This window comes from Phocoena phocoena, chromosome X (assembly GCF_963924675.1).
Source record: "Phocoena phocoena chromosome X, mPhoPho1.1, whole genome shotgun sequence".
Lineage (NCBI taxonomy): Eukaryota > Metazoa > Chordata > Mammalia > Artiodactyla > Phocoenidae > Phocoena > Phocoena phocoena.
In genome coordinates, this window is record NC_089240.1 from 60,439,336 (window position 1) to 60,463,936 (window position 24,601).

At 54.2% G+C, this 24,601-nt stretch overlaps 1 protein-coding gene across 3 annotated transcripts; it reads left to right on the plus strand.

The window, feature by feature from the left end:
- Positions 1–1,644: 1,644 nt before the first annotated feature.
- On the plus strand, positions 1,645–23,985 carry NLGN3 (neuroligin 3). 3 transcript variants are annotated; one of them, XM_065901415.1, is made up of 7 exons: positions 4,519–4,975; positions 5,613–5,672; positions 9,636–9,695; positions 11,408–11,557; positions 17,721–17,906; positions 20,462–21,251; positions 22,117–22,960. In XM_065901415.1, the coding sequence occupies exons 1-7, from the start codon at positions 4,519–4,521 to the stop codon at positions 22,958–22,960; spliced, it is 2,547 nt and encodes an 848-aa protein (XP_065757487.1). The 3 variants fall into 3 exon arrangements, with proteins under 3 accessions (XP_065757490.1, XP_065757487.1, XP_065757488.1); XM_065901418.1 differs by lacking the exons at positions 5,613–5,672; positions 9,636–9,695 and adding an exon at positions 1,645–1,739 and having other exon boundaries at positions 4,319–4,975; positions 22,117–23,985; XM_065901416.1 differs by lacking the exon at positions 5,613–5,672.
- Positions 23,986–24,601: the final 616 nt, after the last annotated feature.

Genomic DNA, 24,601 nt, shown 5'->3' on the forward strand with positions numbered 1-24,601 from the left:
CTCCAACCTGGCAACGTGTTAAGGGTTGGGGCCTTAGTCTCTCAGTAAGGGCGGTTCACCTTCTCAGCTAGATGGTGCGGCTTCTGTATAGTTTGTCTCCACGGGAGGATACACCGCTGGGATTGGTGGGGGGGCCGCTGGGCCAGAGGAAAAGTCACTGGAACCTGATTCTCCTTCCACCCATCCCACATGCTGGGTCTTGAACAAGCTTCGGGGTGGGGGGTGACAGACACTGCTTACCCTTTTTGCCACCTTCTGTGGTCCCCCTAACGTGCCAAGTGATATCCTAGATAGAGAACTTCCCTGAGTCACATTTCTGGGATGAAACATTGCCCTCCATTGGCAAGTGTCGCCACCACATAGGTGGTGGAAGGACAGTATGGTTCTAGGAGGAAGAGAAACCAGCAGAAGGAAGCACCCTTTTCTCTCTCTGCTCTGTTGCTGGAACTGCTTGTTTTCACACGACCCACCTTGGCAGTTACCCAGTGTGACCTGCTCACTCCCATTTTACAGTAGAGAAAACTCAAAACTGTTGCTCCAGGGTCACGTTTGGAACTGCAGTGGGGCCATTCTCAGCCCCCTTGCCTTCAGGTTTGGGGCCCTAGATCTAAGGCTATCCAGTAGAGCCAACTGGTTTACTACCATGGAGTCTTCTGGTATGCCCAGGCTGGAGCTGGAAGAGGGCTAGCCCCAGCCTCATGGGTGGGTGATACCAGATGATCTGACAACTTCAGGATACCCTCCAGGTCGTAGTTGCACTCTATTACTGGGAAGTGTCAAGTGTGCTGGTAAAACCAGGAGCACCAGTCGATACCCAAGTTACAAAAAAAAAAAAAAAATTCCCTCTTTGAGGTCCATGAAGCCCTTGCTCAGATGGGACTTACCAAGTTTTAAGAGTTGTGTACACAAGGAGTGGAACTCCCCGACAGGGTAAAGTTGAACATGATTAAAGCTTTCTTCTGCCCTGTCCTATCCTGACAGAAACATTCTGAGGCGCTATAGGGGTAGAGGCTTTGCTGGGATAAGGGACACTCAGAGGGGCTTGGGGTGGGGGGCTACTGAAACTGGACAGGTGCACCACACACAGAAACACAAGACACAAAGACAGCCAGATCTGGAGGAGAGAGACTGAAATGGTCCGACAACTGGCACGCTGACAGCCGGAGTGTGACATGCCCCAGCAGAAAGGAACAGCATTGACCTTTGGGAAAGTGACAGGATGAGGGCAAAGTGCCCCTCCCCCTCCCACACCTCCTGGTTGCTGCTTGAGTGGTGCTGGTGCTGAGGAGAGGTGAGGGATGCCAAGTGAGGTGGAGGTGGGTCTTCGTGGAGTGTGACTGGGGACTCCTGCAGGCAGTGCCTCAGTTTCTCCCTTTGTTTCAAGGTCTCAAGCTTTGCAGGTTAAGTTTGGACTAGCTGCCCCGGAAGATCACCTGACTGTGACTTGAGGGGTGTGAGAGAGAGAGTGTGGGGAGAGAGCTTGAGGAGAGCGTGCTTGAGCCTGGGAGGAATTGGGCCATGCCCCAGGACTTGAGCCATCTCTGGCACAAAAGGAGTTAATGGCAGGGACCGCGCCCCCCCGTGTCCGGGCACGCGCAGCGCGCCCCCTCGGTGCGCGGGCACAGCAGCCAGGCTGCCGGAGAGCAGATCTCGGGGATTCGGGTGCGGAGCCCTTGGCCTGGAGGCGATATGGGTGGTCCGTGGCCCGGTTCAGTCGCTCGCAACAGCCCGGGGAACAGGTGAGGCCGCCTGCCCCGGTCTCTCATCCTCTAGCTGCCCATACCTTGCCCTGATCCTATCCCCCCCCCAATCCTGGGGTGCTCCACTTCCCAGCCAGTGCTCCCCATCCATCTCAACCCCACGTTCTCCATCAGCACCCCTGACCCCCCAATCCTCCCCTGCTTTTCTCCTCCACCTCCTCCCTGAATCCCGCACCCTTATCATCCTCCCGCCCGTGGTCCCTCTATTTCCACAGCCCGGCCCGCATGCTCATCAAAATATCCCTCCTGAAGGCCCCCAGCCCCATTCCTGTATAGTACATTGCCAGTCCCCCCTCCCCCGCAGTGCAGCCCCATCTCTCTTCCATCATAGCATCTCACAGCCAGGCTCCCTCCCCCACTCTCTGCAGCCCCCCCCCAATGGAGGCCTTTATCCTATCCTCCCCCATTCCAATGCAGCTCCGTCCCCCAATACCATTCCGAACCCGCATAGCCCCCAATACTGCAGTTCTTGACACCAGTCCATTCCTGCACAATGCCCATGCCCCTAGCCCAATACTGCTCCAGCCCAGAAAGTACCCCCAGATGCCATTCTAATCCCCGGCATTGCCGCCTCCCCTTGTCTTCTCCCAAATTGCAAGTTGGACCAGGATGGAGATCTTGGCCTTGAAGACTCACAGTGGGTCCTAGGGTACAAAGGGCGTTTGGGGGTCGGTCGATTTGTCTAGGTGTTCACGGGGGGAGGGGCTGCAGGAAATTGACTCAAAGGAGAATGGCATTTGGTGCTGAAGGGTTACTGGAGAGGGAGGCATCCCTAAAGGGTTAATGGAATTTGCGGGGAGGGGCGGCACCGAGGGGGTTAATGATGTGTGTTGGGGGGGTTGCTGGCGGGGAAGCCGTGTGAATGAGCGGTCTGTGCCCCGGAGTTGCCATGGAGACAGTGAATGGGGGGATTGTGTGAACTCAGCTGCGGACTATCCCCCCCAATACACACACACACACACACACACACACACACACACACACACACACACACACTCACACTCCCTCCTGCCCCACCTCCCTACTCTTACCTCTTCCTTCCCCGTCCCCTCCTCCCCTCCACCCGGGTGCATTCTGGGCAGCGTCTGGGATCTAACCACCCATACTTTGCTCCCCTTTTCCTCTGAGCCCCCACCCCTTTAGTCGCTTTGCCCGCCCTCCCTCCTCCTCCTCCTTCTTTTTCTCTTTCCCTCTCTCTCCCTCTCCCTCTCTCTCTCTCTCTCTCTCTCTCTCTCTCTCTCTCTCTCTCACACACACACACACACACACACACACACACACACACACATTCTCATTCCCCTCTCTCGGCGGCGATTGCCGGGCGTTCCCAATCTCCCTCCCCCCACCCCTTCAGCCAGTTCTTAAAGGAGCAGGCCCACAATCTTGGAAGGCGGGAGAAATAGGGGGAAACTAAATTGTGTGTGTGTGTGTCCATCTGGAAGTGTCTGTGTGTGCCTGTGTATATATGTTGACTGTACAACTGTTTTGTCAGAAGGCCTGTGTGCCTCGAGTGTGTTGCTGTTTCTGTTCCTGTCTCCACCTATGTGTCACCATTATGCTGCATGTGTCTCTGGATATTTACCTATGCGATGTGTGTGTGATTATGTTTCAGTAAGTCTCTGCGTGTGTCTCTGAATGTACCTCTCTGTGAGTCTCTGGCTCTGTGAAGCTCTCTGTCTCAGAATGTGAGACTATATGAGGCGATCTCTGTGGGTTTGGAATGTATGTCTCTGTGAGTGAACATCACGGTGTCTGTGGTCCTGGCTTGCTCTCTCACTCCCTCTTTGAGTGTTTGTGAGTTTATTTCTATGAGTCTCTGAGCGTGTGTCCCCCGCACTCTGCTGTTTATTTTACACTGGCTGAGCATCAACAATGCCTAGGGTGCTAGGCAGAACGCTTTCTGCCTCAGTCTCTGGCACCCCATGTGAATTAGAGATAGCTGACAGAAAGGACCAAGGCTTAAGGATGTGGGAGCAGTGAGGGCTTTGAGAAATGTACAGGAGGGTCTGGGGACTCTGGTGAATGGCTGTCCTGCCCCCTGCCCTGCCAGAGGGAGACGGGGTCTCTCTGGGGGCCCCTTTGCCTATCTACTGTGTTCCCTTCTTCTGCCTTAGTCCCGGAGTGAGGTTCACAATCCTACCGTCTCCTGAGGTTGAGGTCCCTGTGTGGGGTCATGGGTCTTGGGGGGCTAGGAGCTCAGTGTCCACGCAGCGTGCCCAGCTCCATTTCCTGTTCTCCCATCGCCTGCTACCATATGCTACTCTGGTTCCAGCTGACCCTGATGAGCTCCATTGGCTGAGGAGTTGAAGTCGGGGACTGGCAACTTGCAGTGGCAACAACTGTCAATCTGTCGACCCCCTTGGCTTTTCCAACCATGGCCCGGACACAGCAAATGGCTCTGACTGGCAGTGGAGATCGTCTGAGGGTCCCTGGAACCCCGGGCATAGGAAACCTCTCCTAACTGTAGGAGAGTAGCCCAAGCGCAGCAGGGCCCCAAAGACCCACTCCATAGCCCTCCGCGACCATCTTGGATGACGCATACTTCCCTCTTTCCACAGGCCTGTCTGGCCCTGAGGGAGTCCCCTTTCTGAAGCTGTGGTGCTCAGAAGACCTGCTCTCTACGTTGCCGGGCACCTGTAGGTGTCCCTCGAGAGCTCAGTTTTGAGGTTCAAGTCAGTGTGGCCATGAAGGGGCTGCCTACTGGGCTGATGCTGTGACCCCGGAGTCTGCCTTTCCTGCCAGTCCCCCGGCCCGGAACATGTGGCTGCGGCTTGGCCTGCCCTCGCTGTCCCTGAGCCCCAAGCCCACAGTTGGCCGGAGCCTGTGCCTCACCCTGTGGTTCCTGAGCTTGGTGCTGAGGGCCAGTACCCAGGCCCCGGCACCCACAGTCAATACTCACTTTGGGAAGCTAAGGGGTGCCCGGGTACCATTGCCCAGTGAGATCCTGGGGCCTGTGGACCAATACCTTGGGGTGCCCTACGCAGCCCCCCCCATCGGCGAGAAACGTTTCCTGCCCCCTGAACCACCCCCATCCTGGTCGGGCATCCGGAACGCCACACACTTTCCCCCAGTGTGCCCCCAGAACATCCACACAGCTGTGCCCGAAGTCATGCTCCCTGTCTGGTTCACGGCCAACTTGGATATCGTCGCTACTTACATTCAGGAGCCCAACGAAGACTGCCTCTACCTGAACGTCTATGTGCCCACGGAGGATGGTGAGTGCGGCCAGGCACTGTGCCCTCCTTGCCTCCCACCCGCCCCGCTGTGTTTGTGGCTGGCATGTGGTGGTGTGCCCTGCTGCATGCATCTGTCTGTCTGTGAAAATGCTTCTAACCATCACTCTGCTTGGCCTCTCCCTTCCTCCTCCCTGTTCTTTCCTCTCCCAGCATTGTCTGAGCTCCCATGTGTGAGTGACACTGTTACCAGGAGGGGCCTGGCCAGGCCTGAGGGCTTTGACAGGTCTAGGGCCAGGTGCTGGATGGGGGTTCCCTGGGGGAGTATGGGTCACTGCTGGCAGCTGCCCGCGGGAGGATGCTGGCGCCACCGGGCCCCCCTGTTGCCATTCCACCTGCTCGGAGAGGTGGTAGGTGTGTGTGGCCAAGGGAACTGGGTGTGTGAGGGGGGCAGGGGGCAAGCCTGGTGGGCAGTGCTTAGGTGCCTCCTCTTTCACTAGCTGATGCCTCCTCCCGCGGGGGTCACACTAAGGTAAGTGACAGAAGCAAGGAGATGGTGGGACAGGCTCTCTGCCACGTGCCGCCTGCAGAGCAGCTCTTGGGGCCTGGGGGGGGGTGCGGGTGCATGCCCCTGGGCAGAGGCCTCCTGTTATTTTTTAGTTTTTTATTCATTTTACAGTAAAGCGGATTTCCAAGGAATGCGCCCGAAAGCCCAACAAGAAAATTTGTAGGAAAGGAGGTAGGTAGCGAGCCGGCGGGGAGGGAGAGAGAGAGAGAGGGAGGGCTGCCTGCCCACCTGCCCTTGCCCCCGAGGACCCAGCCTTCCTTCAAGTAGCCCAGGCTCAGGGGGCGGTCGGTGAGCAAGCATAAGCTCCATCTCGTCCGAGGGCCCCGGCTGCTCTTCAGGGAGGCTCTGGTGGCCTAAGGCAGGTCCAGAGCAGAAGCAGCAACCCCATTTCTTCCAACCTTCCCAGCCCCAAAGTCCACCCTAAAGTGTGTGCCAAAGACAGAGCCAGTGGTTCCCTCTGGGACACCTCAGGAGAAACTCTAAGCCGCCAAGATGGAGCCAGAGGCTCTGACCTTTGCCTGGTGAGGGAGCCACCAGCTCATCCTTCCGTGCTCTTTCCCGGATTGAAAGTCGAGAGTCAACTCTCCAGCCGTGGAGCTTAGGCCAAACTGTAGCCAAGTGTAGCAGCCCTGCCCACCCACCCCCACCCCTGCCCACCACCTCTGGCCAGGGCCTAGCTGAGTGACCCGGGCTAGCCTGGTGGCAGACCTTGGGGGTCTCCAGGAACTGTGCACTCTGAAGGAGGCACGAGATCCCGAATTGCAAACTGACCCTCCTTCTGGGAGGAATTTGTCGCCCTCCACCTGTGTAATAATTCTTCCTGTTCAAATACCACTTTATGTTTTCTGCAAAGCGCTTGCATACTTACCTCAGAAAATCCCCCCCCCCCCACTTCTGTGGAAGCTTATGAGGCAGGAATTGGTATCCCAATTTTACAGATGAGGAAACAGGCCCAGGGGAGTGACTTGCTGCTGCTCAGGGCCCCGTCGCTGGTCTGTGGCAGGGCCTGGACCATAACCTGGGTCTCTTGACCCTCAGGGCCGTGTTCTTTCCACTGTAGCATGCGAGGCAACTCCCATCTGGTCCTTCCCACCTCCCCTACTCTGAAACAAATGGTGAAATGTGGATGGGTTGAACCGAATTGGAAACAGTAAGACTAAGGAACAAGTGGAAAAGCACAGCCTGGTCCCTACAACCCTTTGGCAAGCTTGGAGTTTGTTTTCCTTTGAAATCATAGGGCGGGGTTCCCCCAAGTGGGGTCGTTAGGATTCCTGGGACTGAGTGCCCCCTACTAAGTAAGAGTCTCTGCGGGCAGAGCCCGGCGATCTGCCTGTTGCACTTTTGATGCTCACTGAAGCTTTGAGTGAGGTCTGCTGCCCTGGGGATAAGCGTTACACCACCTCCCCACACCCAGCCCAGGACCTCACACTCAGAAGGCAATCAGTAAACATGTTTTTGCACGAATGAAGACGCATTGCGGTGCCGCAGAAAGAGTATGGGTCTGGGAGCCACAAGCCTGACCGAGTCCCAGCTCTGCTGCTAACTCACAGTGAAACCTTAGACAAGTCTTTTCCTTTGAGAACCTCTGTTTCTGCATCTGAAGGTGGTAGGGGACTATTCTGGTCTTAACATTCCATTAACGTATAAATGATTTCAGGAAGAGGGTCTCTTAAACCTGCTGCTACTAGTTACTTGCTTACTTGGGTGCAGGGTGGCGGAGGGGGAGGCGATGACATTAACCATTTCCTAGGAGCAATGATCCCCCAGGGCACCAGTAAGAGCCTAGGGCAGTCCAGTCCAGTCCAGTCCTGAGAGTTTGGCTAGAGAGCCAACTGGACGCTCCAGTCAAGTTCAAACACTTACCAATCGTGATTGTTGACTATGGGCAAGGTCACGTGCTAGGTGCTGTTGAGATGTGGAGGGATACGAGGTGGAGGAAAGATTTAGAAATAACTGAAGACCTGATCGCTACTCTGAGGAAACTCCTAGCCTAGCATTGAAACTCAGCTGGTTTAGCTAAGCCCCACAGGCCGAGCTGGGAAGTGGGTTCCAGACAGCGTGGGAGAGGGCATCTGGTCATTTAGCTGCTCAAATGAGTTCCCTATCCAGGGCCTGTTGGCCATTTGGAACAGACTTAAAAAGTCTGCCTCTCGGGGGAGACCCGTCCCCAGAGGTGGTTAGGGTTGTGATGTGTGCAGGGCAGGCAGGGCTGGCCTGGCTGTGCTCCTGCCACAGCACAGTGTTGGGCTGGGGGACGGTGGTCGAGCTGGCCCGGGGGTGGGGGACAGGCGTGGCAGCAAGGAGTTGCTCAGCGAGTGCTGAGGGAGCAAAGGCATCTGTAAGGAGGAGGCTGGGACAAGGCAGCAACCCAGGGACATTCCCAGAGGGGGGCAAACGGGATGCATCTTCTAAGTCGGGGTCCAGGGGAAGCGAAGGATTTCTTGGGGAAGATAGGCCCTGTCCCCCAACCTCCACCCCCATCAAGTTGGAGGGAATTCATGTTTAGGGATGGGTGATTCCTTGCCGTTCGGGGGGGCTGTCTGCTGTGTGGGTGATGACGCCCCATGTCCCACAGGGTTTCTGAGGGCAAGCACCGTCGTCCTCGTCAGGTGTTAAGACGGTAGGAGCCACGGGAGGTTCGGGAAGCCGGAGGCAGTTTCTGCCCCTCAGGCTGGGCTCTTGCCCTGGTTGAAAAGCCATTTTGTAATTGGAGGGCGGCTCCTGTTGTGATTAACAGCTGTAAGGGAACCCAGACCAGCTGAGAAAGAGTGCTATTTGCTGCCTCCAGGCCGAGAGTATCTGACGTCTTAGACAAGAGGATAAGCCCTGGGGTGCCAACAGAATGACCTCCGTTTCTACACACTGACAAGCACCCAGGCGGTGGGTTCTCTTTCTCAAAGCCGTTCTCATGATGAACTTCTCATCTCCTTAGAATGAGAAGGAGAATTGGGGATAGCTCACCCAGGCCCTAAACGTCTCTCTTCTCTCCTCGGGTCTCTTCTTTTCTCTCCTTCCCTTCCCTCCCCTCCCCTCCACCCCACCCCATGCTCCACCTCTTTCCTGACTTATTTTTTCCCTTCCCTTTCCCCCCGTCCCAGAAAGGTGGCATGGTGCAGTGGAAAGACCATGGGCTTTGGAATCGAGCAGACCTGGGTTTGGATCTCACCTCTAGCACTTCCTAGCTGTGCAACCTTAAGCAAGTCACTTTGCCTCTCTGAACCTCAGTTTCCCCATCAGTGAAACAGGAATAAAGATAGTCCCTCCCTCAGTGGGGTGTAAGGATCAGACAGTAAGGCAGAAGTAGAGTGTCTGGCACATGGTAACTATTCGGTACATGGTAGGAGCTGCTACCATTATTCCTATCTCTGTTTTTTTCTCTCTCTCTCCCCCTCTCTCTATTTCTCTCTCTCTCATGTCCCTTTTCTCCTTTTCCCCTTCCTTCTCTCCCTCCCTCCCTCTCTGGCTCTCTTTCAATCTCAGAGCAATGCTTGCTGCTCTCAGGCCTGGTTCCTGTGGGCAGGAACCCCATTTGCCATTACCCAGAGCAGGCCCCAGTGAGGAAGACCGGAGGGAAAGCTTCATCTCCCATTTTCTCCTGTGGGAATCAGGGTCAGCTGAGGCCCAGCTGGAGCCTGCCCACTGGGCCCGAATAGCTCAGGGCTGGGGTCCCTGGCTCTGCCTTAACAGCTCATATCCGTATCTACACGTGCTGGCGATGCCGCCTCTCACCTTTGGTGCCTGCCTCTGCTCTCCAGCTCAGCCTGCCTGTGTACACACGTGCAGCCCCTTCCACCCAGGAGAAGTCCTTCCCCTGAGTGGGTCTCTGGCTCTGTGCCCTGGCCCACCTGCTGCTACCTCCTTCCTAACCGGGAAGGTGGTTGGTTGAGACAGGCTGTTGGGGACAGAGAGGCGCAGGGAGGCCAGCACAGCAGGGGCCTTGCAACACTGTCATCCTGATGAAGGTCTGGGCCTCAGCCCACCCATTCCCTCAGTTCTTGCCATCCCTCCTGCCTGTCCTGGGCCCAGGCCCAGAGCTGGCTTGCTGGGCCACACTGCAGTCATGCTGTTTTTGAATTCTCTCTCTGTTTTGTTCTCTGTTCTGTGCTGTTGTGTCTCCCCGTGTCTGGTCCCCAGGATCCGGCGCTAAGAAACAGGGCGAGGACTTAGCGGATAATGACGGGGATGAAGATGAAGGTATTTGGGGGCTGCAGGGCGTGGCGGCTGGTGCATGGCACAGAGCCCCTCCCCCTCTCGATGGGGAGAAGCCCCGTCTGTCTGTCTGTCCGTCCGTTGGTGTGTTTCTGTTCCTGTATGAGGCCGTTGGGCTGTTCATCCATCTTTGGCCTGGTCGGCCACTGGGAGTTCCAGGGTGATGGACACGGCTGGCAGGAACAGGGCACCACGAGCAGAGCCATGAGGAGGGCATCCTCCTCGCCCCGGTCCCCACTGCCCAGAGACAGCTTCCTCCCCCATCTTCTGTGGTTCACGGGCACCTGCCCCTACTGAGCAGCAGCGAGAGTGGAGAGAAAGCAGGACTGAGGGGGGCGGGGGCGAGGAGAGGCACAGAGGAAACGGAATGGCGAGGAGCCCCTGTGTTTCTGCGGGGAGGCTGGCTCCTGGAGGAGGGGCCCATCAGGATGCTGAACTGAGGAGTGAGGCAGTGACAACCACAGGGCCTGGGGAACAGCGCCACCTAGAACCTCCTTGGCCTTCACCCAGAAAGAGAGAGATGGCCTCAGGGCCAGGGGCTGTATTAGGTTCAGGACAGGGCCACAAGGACTGGGCCAAAGCACCGGGCTGAGGCCAGGACGCCACAGCCCGGTCAGTGGATGGCATAAGATCCTTGGGTGACGGTTGAACCAGTCTTCCTTCCTCCTCAGGAAAACAGGTTGTGTTTGCTGGCAGCAGAGAGCATTCCCTTCTACCTCCACGCCCCAGACCTGGCCTGGGGGCCACACAGCTCAGGGGGGCCCACTGGTGGCTGGTAGGGCTGTGCCGGTGCGGCAGAGTGTGGTCCAGCTCACAGGCCGAGAGGCTTCAGGTCGAGGTGATCAGGCTGGGAGCCTTCTCGTGGCCGCCCAGCCCTGTCGCCGCACTGCTCGGGTCTTGGGAGCAGCCGCTTAAAGGTCTCTCGTTGAGTGGCCTCTGCGGAGGCTCCATCTTCATCTTAAAGCTGCCTGGGGGCAGGCTCTCTCATCCTTAGTCCTGCCCCCACCTCTTCCCCATCCCCAGTGTTTCCAGTTAAGTCTGCCTGATGCCCGGGGAGAATGGGGTAAACGAGCACATGGCTGAGAAACCATGTCAGTGAGGTTCTCCCCGCCACAACACACACACCCCATCTCTGCCATTCACTCCCCTGTCCCCACATTCTCCCTTGTTCTCTTCCTGTGCCGCCCCCTATTCCCGCCCCTCTTGTCTCTGTCTGCACTGGGGGGCCAGCTGCTGCCAATGGCCGTATTTCCATGTAACTGGTCTAGTCCTGGGGGTTTCAGGGCTCCCCAGCCCCTGCTCTCTAAAGCCATGTCAGGTCCCAGGACTCCTGGGTGCCCGGGGCAGGGACTCACTGATCCAGCTAAGGGACCTGCCCTTTCTCTTCCTCCCTCCCCCTGTCCCCCAGGGCCCAGCCATGGCCTCTGTAGACATAGCTGTATCAGGAACGCCTGGCTGCCTTCTACTGGGAGGCACTTGAAACCAGAGTCTTTAAAAACATCACCAATGTCCAACTTTCTCTGGCTGATGCTCAAGCTCCGGGCTGAACAGCCCCATGAGTCCTGCCCTCAGAGATGGTGGTGGTGTCCTGGCACCTGGGATAGCTTTGCTGCCCACACCCCCCCCACCCAGGGCTGGCGGGGGTGGGGGAGGAAGGGCAGCCTACCCAGCCTGTGTCTCACCCCTTCTCCTTGCAGACATCCGGGACAGTGGCGCTAAGCCTGTCATGGTCTACATCCATGGAGGCTCTTACATGGAAGGGACAGGCAACATGATTGACGGCAGCGTCCTGGCCAGTTATGGCAACGTCATCGTCATCACCCTCAACTATCGGGTTGGAGTGCTAGGTATGGTTCCCTGCTGGGTGCCTAGAAGGAAGCCTGGGTTCTCAAGGAGGGAGGAAAGAAAGCTGAGGAGCTGAGAACAGGCCGCCTTGGTTCTCTAGCTGGTGCTAATGACCATGGCCACAATGTTGTTATCCCATAGCCCCTACCCAACTGCCCGGGGCTTCCCCACAGCGTCCCTAGGCCCGTTCCTGGAATGTTGAGATGCCACTGGAAACTCAATTCAAACTTCACACCTTCTCTTAGGTCTCCAGCCAGGTCTCTGGTTCCAGACTTTTGCCTGGCTGAGTTTTGTAGAGTCGATTCATTTTCTGGTGTCCTATCCTCATCCCGACCCACCCACCCCACATCCCTGAACACCCCACACATGCACAGATACTCCTTCTAGCCAATCACATATCCACACACCCACGTCCCCTCACATGTCCACCGTCCACGCTGCCCACACCCACCAGCATGCATCTATTTCTCGCTCACCCCCCCAAGCACACATACATACGCATACACACACAGACCCCAACATCTACATCTACAGACCCCCTCACATATATGCACATTCCCCCACCACTCCATACACACTGCACACATACAGTCTCCCTGATGCACATATCCACATACCCAGATGCCTCTCTACACTCCACATCCACACCGCACATCTACACAGATTTCTCTCACCTTCCATGGACGCGTACACACACACACACACACACACACACACACACACACACACACACACACGTTCCCATGTATCTCTCCCTCCGCATCGCTGTATCCACATCTGTGCCCACATACACCACAAGTGCCCCCACGCTCACGCTTTCCTCTACCCCCATAATACACTCTACACAAAGACCCACACCCTGCACGTCCACATCCGCGCACAAGCCCCACACATATATACCTTAAATGTACACAAATGTTCCTTCCACACATACACGGGCAGATCCACGTCCCCCTACACACCCCACTTCCACCTCTCCTCCAACAGCCACACACACACGTATGTCCCTCACCTTCCCTACACAAACACGAACCAGCGTTCCCCTCCCTACACATGTGGGAGCCATACCTGCACGTCCACACCTCCCCAGCCCATAGTACACAGATACTACGCACGTACCCCTCATATCCCTGCTTCCACATCTACGTACACATCCCATGCACTACGCTTACACATCCCCCCTTATACACACACCCACAGGCCCCGACACACGTACCCATATCACATACACACACACACACTCTTCCTATACACATCTGGCATATATATGTCCAATACATACATATTACATATTCCTACCCCACGAATATACACGCATCCATATCCCCACACCTGGTCATCCATATCCATACACGCATACACACTCATGCACACCCCACACTTACATATCCCACATACATACATTGCACATTTATTCTACTCTCTCCACACATACATCCCCATACACTCCCACCCATTACACCATCTTCCTCCCACACACACACACTTACTTCCCAAATACCTCCTGATACACACCCATATCCCCTTCCCCACACATACTCTGTCACCCACATGCTTATTTTGGTGATTTACGCTGCCCCTCTACCCTGTGCCTCCCTTGGTAACTGTTAATGCCTAACTGCGGCCAAGGTCTTGAGGGCGACCAAGCACACACGGCCTTGCTCCCTTTCGGATGCTCGCCCAGGCCTCTGAGGGCACGCGCGGCCCCATAGCCCTGGAGTGGCACAAAGAAGCCAACTTCCTGCCCGGAAGGCTGGAGTCCTGAGTCCCAGTGGGTGTCTGGGCTGTTTCTCAGGTCTGCAGGCCTGGGTGCTGAACGAGCAATTAGGCACGGCTTACTCCAGGGCTTGCTGGCTGACAGGACCCTATTTTAATTTGCTTTTGAGTATGTGGCTTTGGCAGTTGGCATCCCAGAGGCTGCAGAGCTGCGTTTCACTTCTGGGTGCATCCACGTACACGGAAAGGCAATCTTCTCTTGACTTCCCCTTAATACTACGTGGGATAGCAAGACACCTTTTGGGGGTTCAGATGAGAGAAATGATATTCCCAGAAAAAAGTGGAGCCTGCGTTCCCTTCAGCGGCATCTGGATGCTGGGTGTGACATATGCAGGGCGTCTCCCTGGCCTCTCCACAGTCTAGTGGGCTTTGGGTTTCATGGTTCTGCCACTGTTCCTCTGTCTCTCTGAGTTGCCACAGACATCATGGCAAGGCTCTGTTCTGTAAGCTGTTCTGTCCTGTTGAGAAAGGGGATCTGAGTCTCTGATAGGAAAAATGGTACCATGAAGGTGGCTGCAAACCCACATGCTTGGGCTGCATAGTTCCTGAAGAGTAATGCGTATACAAACGTAATCACACACAGATACACAGGCACAAGTGCATGGTAGTTGAAGGCCAGAAGTAACTGTGTTACTTTATTTTCTAAATGAGGGTGACAGGAAATATTCAACTCGGTTGCTTTTAAAAATTATCAACACAAAGCTCCAGTCTCTAAGGATCAATGGAAAGCACGGAGAATACTAAGAATATGCTTCAGTTCCAAATGATCGGACCAGGTAGGAATGAAAGAAAAGAGAGAGTGGAGCATCGGGGGAGAAGAGAGGAGAAAATAAGGAAGAGAAGGAAAGGACGGGAAAGAGAAAAGAGGATAAGAGTGACACACAGAAAGGAGGCGGAAAGGAGACAGAGGAGAGACTCAAGATTTGAAGTGTCAGTTGGGAGCTGTGGGCTTCACGGAAGGCTATTATTGCTGGCGAGCGCTCCCTACGATATCCTGATTTGCTGATTACTTCACAACCCTTCAATTGCTCTAATCTTTAAGCTTGTATATCAGAAGTTCTTAACCTTCTGGGGAGTCTTGGACCCCTTTGAAGTTCTGATGAAAGCTATGGACTCTTCCCCCAAAAAATGCATGTGTGGGCGCGCACGTGCGCGCGCACACACACACACACACACTTACAGAAATTATTTCATGGATCCCACTGAAACTCATCCACGAAATTCAGGTTAAAAGGCCCCACCACCACCACCTTATAACCTCCTCTCATTTGGGTAACCAGAACAGCACATCTCGGGGTAGGATTTTTATTCTTTGAGCTTAAATAGTTAATGATCAAACTAATATTACCCAAACCTCAGAAGGAGCCATAAACTGAGATTTGGCCAGAAGTTCCCCACCACTTCCTGTGTACCCTTTAGTGCCTGCTCTGGAACACAAATGTAATCAATAAGCCGCTGATTGGATTCTGGGTACATTCAAGATGTTTTTGTCTCTTGGCGCCAGATTTAGAACACGGGTCTGTCTCCGAATCTTGGGGATTTTGCTGTAGAGCTGAGGCTTTGTTGTTTTGTTTCCCAAAACATCCCAGAACAGGTGGCCAGTTTTGGACCTCAGTTATATGCATTCATTCACCCTCCCTCCCATCAGCTTCTCTGAGCCCTGAGCCCAAGCAGACGGTTTCCTCCAAGGTGCTTCTTTAGACATCTTGGTGATTCATGTATTTGGAGAATGTCACAGGCTATTCCATGGATCCCATCCAAGGCAGAGGGGTAGCTATAATCGGAGAAGCCCCCACTGGGCTTGAGACCAACAAAAGAAAGGGACCCCAGCAGGATACAGGACGTGGATATCCCTGGGGCTGAGGAAGTAGGGGCTTGCCGAGTTTTATTCTGGGTTTCAGAATTTAATCCTACATTCTTGCTCAGGTACCCTTCAGGCAAACTGAAAACCTGATAAATGTCAAGCGTTGGGTGGCACAGATACCTGGTTTTGATACAATGTGCCAGATTCCCCTGTCTTCTGTTGACAAGCAGCTTACCATGCACTGCAGTATAAACTTGGGCCCAGGGAGACTGGCTCAGATTTGCTCTAACAGTTTATGGAGTTTGGTGTTTCAGCCCTCATTCTCACATGGTTTCTGTGGGTGACTGAGTTACTGGGGAGCTAGTAGCGAGTGATCGCTCTCCCAGACTGACAGGTTTTTGCGTGCTTGTGGTCGGCGACGTTTTCTGTATCATCCGCCTGAGCCTGTTGGATAGAGCACTTCAAGCAGGGCGCTTGTAGTAGGATGGTTGGCATGACGTCATCCACAGGCTTCAGTGCCTCTTATCCTGAGGTTTGTGGGATCTGAGGGAGCAGAGAGTGATGGTCAAATCCTCCACCCAGCCCTTTCAGACCTTTGTTTCCAACCCAGGAAATTGGTACATGTTGGAGAAATCTACTGCATCCAAATGCAGGCTCTTCATGCTGGTTAGGACAGACGTATTTGACACATTTCACTGAACGATACTTTGGCAAAGACTGAAGCCAAGTCTGCTATTGCGAAAATAAGAGAAAAGGGAGAGAGAAAACGGGGGAAGGAGAGAGGAGGGAGAGAGGACAGGCAGGCTAAGAGAAACACATAGTGATTTTTGCTGGAGGGTCGCAAGGCTTGGACAGCTGGGATGGATCTTGGTCAGCATACTTTAAGACTTGCAGGAGCAACTTCAGCTTGTGAACGAGCCAGGCAAAGGAGAAGCTGGTTCTCTTGTCTAGAGGAACAAGAGCTCCTCCGTTCATCCTCATTCAGGCTTTCTCTAATTCCTTCTCATTTCCTCATCGGGAACCTGGGGCTAAAGAGGGCTTGTGACTAGGTCCTGGAAGGAATAACTAAGTACTTTACATACTTAATTGCACCAAAGGTAAATTAATAACACACTTGAAGAGGGTGAAATGAGCTCTTTTACAGAAACTAGAAACAAAAGGACTCAAGAAAGACAGTGATGGGGTCTTGTGCCTGCCTGAGTCTGTTTAAGGTCAGCTTCTGCCCGTGGACTACCAGGACCGTCAGAGAACTCTCTGTGAGCTGAGGGAGCCTCCTCAAACATGGCCTCCCACAAAGTTGATCCCAGGGGTTACAAATGACCTTTTAACTGTGGGGTCAAAAAATACTCACCCAGGTATAGGTTTCCAATGTGTAGGAGCACCACAGCTACCCACTTGCAAAGAACCTTTCTAAAAGCCTAGGGCAGGAGAAGATAGAGCCTTCCAAGGAGACTAAGGATCAGGGAAGAGAGAAAAAATGAAGCAGCAAGATCAGACTAAAATGGAAGCAGGGTGGGGGGGAATATAGGACATCTCTGTGGGATAGCCAGCAGGTGGGCGGGAAGGTAGTTGCCATGGCAACAAGTCTCCACAGCAGCAAATCCCAGCAGGTGGGTGGGAAGGTAGTCTCCATGGTGACATGTCTCCTCAGCAGCAAATCCCAGTGGGTGGGCAGGAAGACCTGTTTCTGTGGTAACCGCACTGCACTGACTTCCCCGTTTCTCCACTAGAGGAAAAAGATGGTCTAACCCAGTGGTTTTCCAACTTTAGCAGGCATGAGAATTACCTGGAGAGCTTGTTAAACACACGGATTGCTGGGCCCCATCCCCAGAGTTTCCGATTCATTAGGTCTTGGAGGAGGGGGAAGTGAGGACCTGCCATGAGAATGAAGAGAACGGGGCATCCGAGACCCTGGAAGGAAGTGGAAATGGATGAACTTGGACAGGAGGGGCAAGGAAGGCTTAGGAATTGTAGCCTCTTGGGATCTTCACTTCCTCCAGAGAGAGGAGGATGGGGAACGAGAAGTAACTATAGATGTGTAATGTGCTGATCATATTCGAGATGCTTATGTTCATTTTATCCTTGTTACAGCCCTTTGAAGTATTTTATCCCCATTTTACAGAAGAGGAAACTAGAGCCCAGAGATTCTCAATAACTTGCCTAAAGCTACATGGCCAGTAAGCGGTAGAGCAAGAACTCAAACCAAACTGACTCCAGGGTCCCTGCTCTTTCCACTCTACCTTGCCAGGTGCTAGGGTAATGTCCTGGCTGGTACATCAGGGCAGAGGATGCTGGGTCCTGGTCATTTGCAGTTCCTGCAGTTTAAGTCTCCCAGCTGGAGGCATCCCTTTTGAACGGTTTGGAGACCTCACCTTCCAAACTGGAGAATGGGTGGGAGGTAGGAAGCCGATCCTTCCTATAGTGACGGCGCTGGTCCTTGCAGAAAGGAGCAATGGTTAACGCTAGCTGGGTGGAAAGAGCTGCGCTGCATGCTCATCCTCCGTCCTCATGCCCCCAACTGTCACCGTCATCCAAATCCTCCATCCCTCCACCTTCACTGTCCTCGTGCCCTTTGTTGAATCCAGGTTTCCTGAGCACTGGCGATCAGGCTGCCAAGGGCAACTATGGGCTCCTTGACCAAATCCAGGCCCTCCGCTGGGTGAGCGAGAATATCGCCTTCTTCGGTGGTGATCCCCGCCGTATCACCGTCTTTGGCTCGGGCATTGGCGCGTCCTGTGTCAGCCTCCTCACGCTGTCGCATCACTCTGAGGGTGAGTAGCTCTTGGAACGAAACAGGAACTAGACAAGTGCTGGCCGCCGACCCTGAGCCCCAGTCCCTCCAGGCTCCAGGGTACCCAATTCCATGTCCCAGGAGCATCCAGGGGAGTCAGCAGCCCTCACCTGCCAGCTCGGTGTCCCTTTGGGGAGAAGTGGAAGGGAAATGTTTCTCGAGGGGACGATGTAATTCTCCCACTGTGAGAGAGGGAAGGAGAGAATCCCATTTACATCTTGAGAAAGGAATGTTCTCCTGATGTGGGAGTCTTATTGAGGAGCGTGGGAGTAGAATGTCTCTCTCTGAAGGACAAGGGCTCTTTTTGGGCGGGGGTGGGGGGGGGGAATCTTTCCGTGTGGGAAGGACACATGACTTCGGGTAGAGCTCTAGAGTGGAAATTAGTTTTTAGGTGTAAGAGACATTCTCTGCCTTTCTCGCTGAAGAACAAGTCTGTGCAAGACGGGAACTGCCCTTGACGGGGGTGGGGGGTGGGGGGTGGGGGGGCAGAGATGGGACGGAAGTGAGGATTACAAACCTGCGGGTGGGCTTTGCCTGAGGGATGTCGAGCTCTTATCAGACTCCAGACCAGACCTCTCCCACCCCCGGGCTGTACAGCCCCCTCTAAGGGAGACTTTCATTTTTAGCCCGAAGGGAAACCTCTCTCCTTGCTGTGGGTCCCCCTGCCAGTGACCCTTCCAAGGGGGCCAAATAGGGCCTTTTTTTTGCTCAGCAGGAAGTGTTCTCTTCATTCTCTTCACCTCTGGACTATAAGAGCCCTCTCTACCTCTGAGAGGCAAAGATGAGCTTCTCACAAAGAAGAGATCTTCCCAAAATAAGTGTCCTTCTCTGAGATAAGGAAGGCCGTAAGAGAGGACAGGGTTTATTACTGAAATCAACCTTATGAGTTAGTGATATTCTAACAGAAAGACTTGCAGTCTCTCTTTGAAGAAGGCCTGTCTTTCTGAAGGAGAAAAATCACCTTCTCTGACCTAGAAATTCTGTCTCTATCCCTCCAGGGACTCCATGAGGGGAGACTAAGGTGGGATGTAGGGAATGTTGGATGTACATCCCTCCTTTAGAATATGTTTCTAGGTGACAGTACAGGAACGGGAATTCCTTTTTTCCACCAAGGAGGGTGAAGTGACTAGTTGTGAGGGTGCCTCTGTTTGGAAAGAGGAACGGTGCCTCCTCTGATTAGGGACTATTTCCCTGGGAGGAGAAGGCCTTTCTTGGTGTGCTGCTATTCTCTGTCTCATAGGGGGCCTGTGTCCCTGGAGACCTGGGTGCTTTTAAGATTTATTCTCTTGGGACTTCCCTGGTGATCCAGAGGTTAAGACTTTGCCTTCCAGTGTATGGGGTGCAGGTTCGATCCCTGGTCCAGGAGCTAAGATCCCACATCTTTGGCCCTCCTGGCCAAAAAACCAAAACAGAAAACAGAAGCAATATTGTAACAAATTCAATAAAGACTTTTTTTTAAAAAAATCTAAAAAAAAGATTTATTCTCTCTGTTTTTCTGTAACTGATTAATGGAGAATAATCTTTCAAAAAGTGAGGCTCACTTAAGTACTCATCTATATTTCTCTCCCTCTCTTTTTCACCCATGCAAACTCCCTTTCTCTCTCTCTCTCTCTCTCTCTCTCTCTCTCTCTCTCTCTCTTTTTGGCTGCACCATGCGGCATGTAGGATCTTAGTTCCCTGACCAGGGATCGAACCCGTGGCCCCTGCATTGGGAGCATGGAGTCTTAACCACTGGACCACCAGGGAAGTCCCGTAAACTCCCTTTCTCTTAGAGGAACAGAACTGTGCACCCGAGGGCCAGGTTCTCCCTTACTTGGGAATGTTGGGGCCAGAGAGAGAATGATACCTTTTTCCCCTAGGGGGGAAGAATCATCTACTTTTTGAGTTTGGGGGACTGGTTCCCTCTCACCTAGGGGGAAATTTGGATCTGAGGCATCAGTAGCTTCAGGAAAAGGAAAGTGTCTGTGGAGGTTACAGCCTGGGAGGGCACGTTCCCTGGAGACTTTCAGACCATAGGGCCTTTGCCCTTGGGAATCTTTCCCTAAACTCCCAGAATGTGAGGCTCTCTCCTGTCTGCATTTCTCATCTCTCATGAAAAAGACCCCTTTGTGGTGGAAGCGCCAGCTCCCTGGTGGTGTGCTGGCACAGAGCTGGGCCCAGCTGGGCAGGAAGCAAGAGGGGAAGACAAGGAGAGATAAAGAGAGGGAGCATAAGGAAGCTGATGTCTGGGACCCAAGGGGTTAATTCTTCCTGGCGTTTCCTTAACCCCCAAGTTACCAACCATCACCCAGAACAAGGAAGCAAGAAGCAGGCAGGGGATCAGTCAGGAAAGGAGCCCAACAACCCCTCCTCTGGTCCTAACCCATCATTCCAGCCGAAAGGGTTACTCGTCCTTTGCAGTCCATTCAACCCAGAGGGCAGCCTCAGTAACAAAGGAATGAGGAGGTGTTCGATCTGTCCCTCAGGGACAAGCAAGGGAGGCTTAAGCTGTGAGAGACACGACAGATCTGACCTGGTGCTGCTTATTTTCTATAGGGCTTTTCCAGAGGGCCATCATCCAAAGTGGTTCTGCTCTGTCCAGCTGGGCTGTGAACTACCAACCAGTGAAGTACACCAGCCTGCTGGCAGACAAGGTAGGCTGTAACGTGCTAGACACCGTCGACATGGTGGACTGTCTTCGGCAAAAGAGTGCCAAGGAGCTGGTAGAGCAGGACATCCAGCCTGCCCGCTACCATGTGGCCTTTGGCCCCGTGATTGACGGTGATGTCATTCCTGATGACCCAGAGATTCTCATGGAACAGGGCGAGTTCCTCAACTATGACATCATGCTAGGTGTCAACCAGGGTGAGGGGCTCAAGTTTGTGGAAGGGGTGGTGGACCCTGAAGATGGTGTCTCTGGCACTGACTTTGACTACTCAGTCTCCAACTTTGTGGACAATCTGTATGGCTATCCTGAGGGTAAGGACACCCTGCGGGAGACCATCAAGTTCATGTACACAGACTGGGCAGACCGTGACAATCCTGAGACCCGCCGTAAAACACTGGTGGCACTCTTCACTGACCACCAGTGGGTGGAGCCCTCGGTGGTGACAGCTGATCTGCACGCCCGCTACGGCTCGCCTACCTACTTCTACGCCTTCTACCATCACTGCCAGAGCCTCATGAAGCCTGCTTGGTCAGACGCGGCTCATGGGGATGAAGTACCCTACGTTTTCGGTGTCCCTATGGTAGGCCCCACTGACCTTTTCCCCTGCAACTTCTCCAAGAATGACGTTATGCTCAGTGCTGTCGTCATGACCTACTGGACCAACTTTGCCAAGACCGGGTAAGGAGAAACTGGGGGTTCTTCTTTGGGACCCCAGCATGCCCTCCCCTCTGCTCCTCTATCCAAACCTCTTCCATCATCTCCCTTCCTAAGACAGTCCCCAAATCTTGATTGGTGACCCCTTCATCCCTCTTCCTACGTCCCCCTTTCTAGTCTTTCATGCCATTTCCTTCCCTTAAAAATTTTGTTGGGTTTCCCTGGTGGCGCAGTGGTTGAGAGTCCGCCTGCCGATGCAGGGGACACGGGTTCGTGCCCCGGTCCGGGAGGATCCCACGTGCCGCGGAGCGGCTGGGCCTGTGAGCCATGGCCGCTGAGCCTGCGCGTCCGGAGCCTGTGCTCCGCAACGGGAGAGGCCACAACAGTGAGAGGCCCGCGTACCGCGAAAAAAAAAAAAAAAAAAAAGTAAAAAAATTTTGTTGAGGCTCAGAACTCAGCATTAGGATTGAGAAGGAGTGAGAGTTACTGGCAGAACTATGGGATTCAAGGTTAGATGGTCGGAGGCCATGTGAAGTGGGAATAAAGTACATTCAGAAAGAGCTTTTAAAGGGCTCTCAGAAAAATTGGGCAGCTGAAAAGATTGATGGGTGCTCTGTAGCTTGTGAGAAGAAGAAGCGTCCTATAGGTTGATCTCACAGGATGGGCGTAGGGAAGGATGAAATGGTTTCCATGATGTCACGGGCAATAGGAGTTCAAGGCCTGGGGACAAACAGGGGTATGGACAGAGGGAAGGACCCTGAAAAAGATGGAAATGGTGGGACATTTTGGACTGGGAAAGGGGTTTAGGGCTGGGTGTGAGAGGAAGAATCCTGGACCCTTTCCTTGTCTAGGTAGAGTGGTGACCCCAGATTTCCATGTGGTATTTCAGGGATCCCAACAAGCCGGTCCCCCAGGACACCAAGTTCATTCACACCAAGGCCAACCGCTTTGAGGAAGTGGCCTGGTCCAAATACAATCCCCGAGACCAGCTCTACCTTCACATCGGCCTGAAGCCAAGGGTCCGCGATCATTACCGTGCCACTAAGGTGGCCTTTTGGAAACACCTGGTGCCCCACCTATACAACCTGCATGACATGTTCCACTACACGTCCACAACCACCAAAGTGCCACCCCCGGATACCACCCACAGCTCCCACATCACCCGCAGGCCCAATGGCAAGACCTGGAGCACCAAACGACCAGCCATCTCACCTGCCTACAGCAATGAGAATGCCCAAGGGTCCTGGAACGGGGACCAGGATGCAGGGCCGCTCCTGGTGGAGAACCCTCGTGACTACTCCACTGAATTAAGCGTCACCATCGCCGTGGGGGCCTCCCTCCTCTTCCTTAATGTCCTGGCCTTCGCTGCCCTCTACTATCGGAAGGACAAGCGGCGTCAGGAGCCCCTGCGGCAGCCCAGCCCTCAGAGGGGAGCCGGGGCTCCTGAATTGGGAGCTGCTCCCGAGGAGGAGCTGGCAGCACTGCAGCTGGGCCCCACCCACCACGAGTGTGAGGCGGGTCCCCCCCATGACACCCTGCGCCTCACTGCACTGCCCGACTACACGCTGACCCTGCGACGCTCCCCTGATGACATCCCACTCATGACCCCCAACACTATCACTATGATCCCCAACTCCCTGGTGGGGCTGCAGACATTGCACCCCTATAACACCTTTGCCGCAGGGTTCAACAGTACCGGGCTGCCCCACTCACACTCCACCACCCGGGTATAGCTGCAGCCCAGAGCACAGCATATATCCCAGCTCTGTCCCTCCCGGATCCACGAACACACACACACACGCACACACACACACACACACACACACACACACAGACATATATGTATACGCACGCACCCACACCCGACAGCAGACCCACCTGCACAAACATAGACAGATGTGGGCACGCACCCGCATGTGCAACAACACAAATAAGGAAGTAAACCTGAACAAACCCTTCAAGTGGGGACGCAAACGAGTCCTTGGGGAACTGAGGACCCGTGGAACAGCAGCTGAAGCCGGCTCCCCGAGCCTGACCACAGACACTACTGGGGAGCCTGAAGCACCAGCTGGACACCCCCTTGGTGCTCGCCTTCCACCTCTCTTGGAACTGCACCACCGACCAACTCCAGACTTGGGAGCTTTAAAGAGCAGAGTAGCTCTTTCTCCCCCAGACTTGGTCTTTTTTCTGGGTCTTGTTTTTGTTGATTTTTAAAAAAAATTTTGGAACAAGTGCTTCTCCAACCGATGGGTGCAAAGAAGCTCCGGAAGGGAGGGCTCCAGGCCCAGGTCTCTCTGGCTCTGGAACTCCCAGTGCTCACACAATCCGACCAAGGAACATGGCCCCCAAGAAAGAAACAGGTTCCAGCAAAACCATGGGGAGAAGGAGCAAGGGACTCTCACTGGATGGGGTTGGAGGGCCTTAGGGGGCAACTTGCCAGCCACCTCTGTATCTCTGCGGAGGGCTGCAGAGACCACAGGGTGACCTGCGTCCCCCAGAGGCCAGGAGCATCAGCCTAGCTAGACCAGGCAGGGGACTGCAAATTTGGTGAAGGAGGTTTCGTGGAGGCCATGTGATTATCGGTGCCCTGGGTACAATCTGGGTTCTGCCTCTGCCCTTGGGGTAATGCTATCAGAAATTCGCCCCATTTTCTTTACAGAGTCTCTTTTGTGTCTGTCATTTCTCTTTCAAAAAGGTGGTGTTTTTTGTTGTTGTTGGCTTTTTTTTTTTTTTTAAAGAAAAGTTCTTAAAACACTAACGGAAACCCACGGAGTTTGTCCTTTGTAAAAATTTTAAACACAGTGTCTTGATATAAAAATAAAAAATCCAGTTAGCACTCCCAACCTGCCTCCCTTGCACAGGCCTTGCCCAACAGACCTCCTGGCAGGGCGCCTCCCTCTGCATCCTGTGCCTTTAAGCTGATACAAGTCTGGGCAGCACACTACCGGCCCCCTTCACGAAGGCCTCTCCAATCTTAATCAGGTTGCAGTCCCCACCCCCCTACCCCCCCCCCCCAACGCTCTGGGTTCCTGCAGCTGAAGCCTTCTCTCAGCACCTCGGGCCTCCTAATGAAACATCAAAAAAAAACACTTCCTTCTTCACTGCGCCACTCTGCTGCCGCCGCCACCACCCGCCGCTGCCTCTGCCACTGCCACCATTGCCACCGCCCTGCCCTCGTCCTGGACTGGGGGCTGGGAGGAGGTCTGCCCTCTAACGTGCTGAAATTCTTTTTCGTGTCTGAATCCAGTGCAGCATCAGATATGTGGACTCCCCGGCCTTGGGTGACTGACAGAGCAGGGGCCCTCTCCTCCCCAGAGATACTGGTTTCCTGGTCTATGAATTAAAATTGGAGAAGTCACTGGGGCTCTTGGAGC

Bases quoted from the DNA above. Each gene is read 5' to 3' on its own strand.
- NLGN3 (XM_065901415.1), top strand. From the start codon at position 4,519: ATGTGGCTGCGGCTTGGCCTGCCCTCGCTGTCCCTGAGCCCCAAGCCC. The intron at 4,976-5,612 runs GTGAGTGCGGCC...TTCATTTTACAG, and splicing joins CTATGTGCCCACGGAGGATG to TAAAGCGGATTTCCAAGGAA. The intron at 17,907-20,461 runs GTGAGTAGCTCT...TATTTTCTATAG, and splicing joins GCTGTCGCATCACTCTGAGG to GGCTTTTCCAGAGGGCCATC.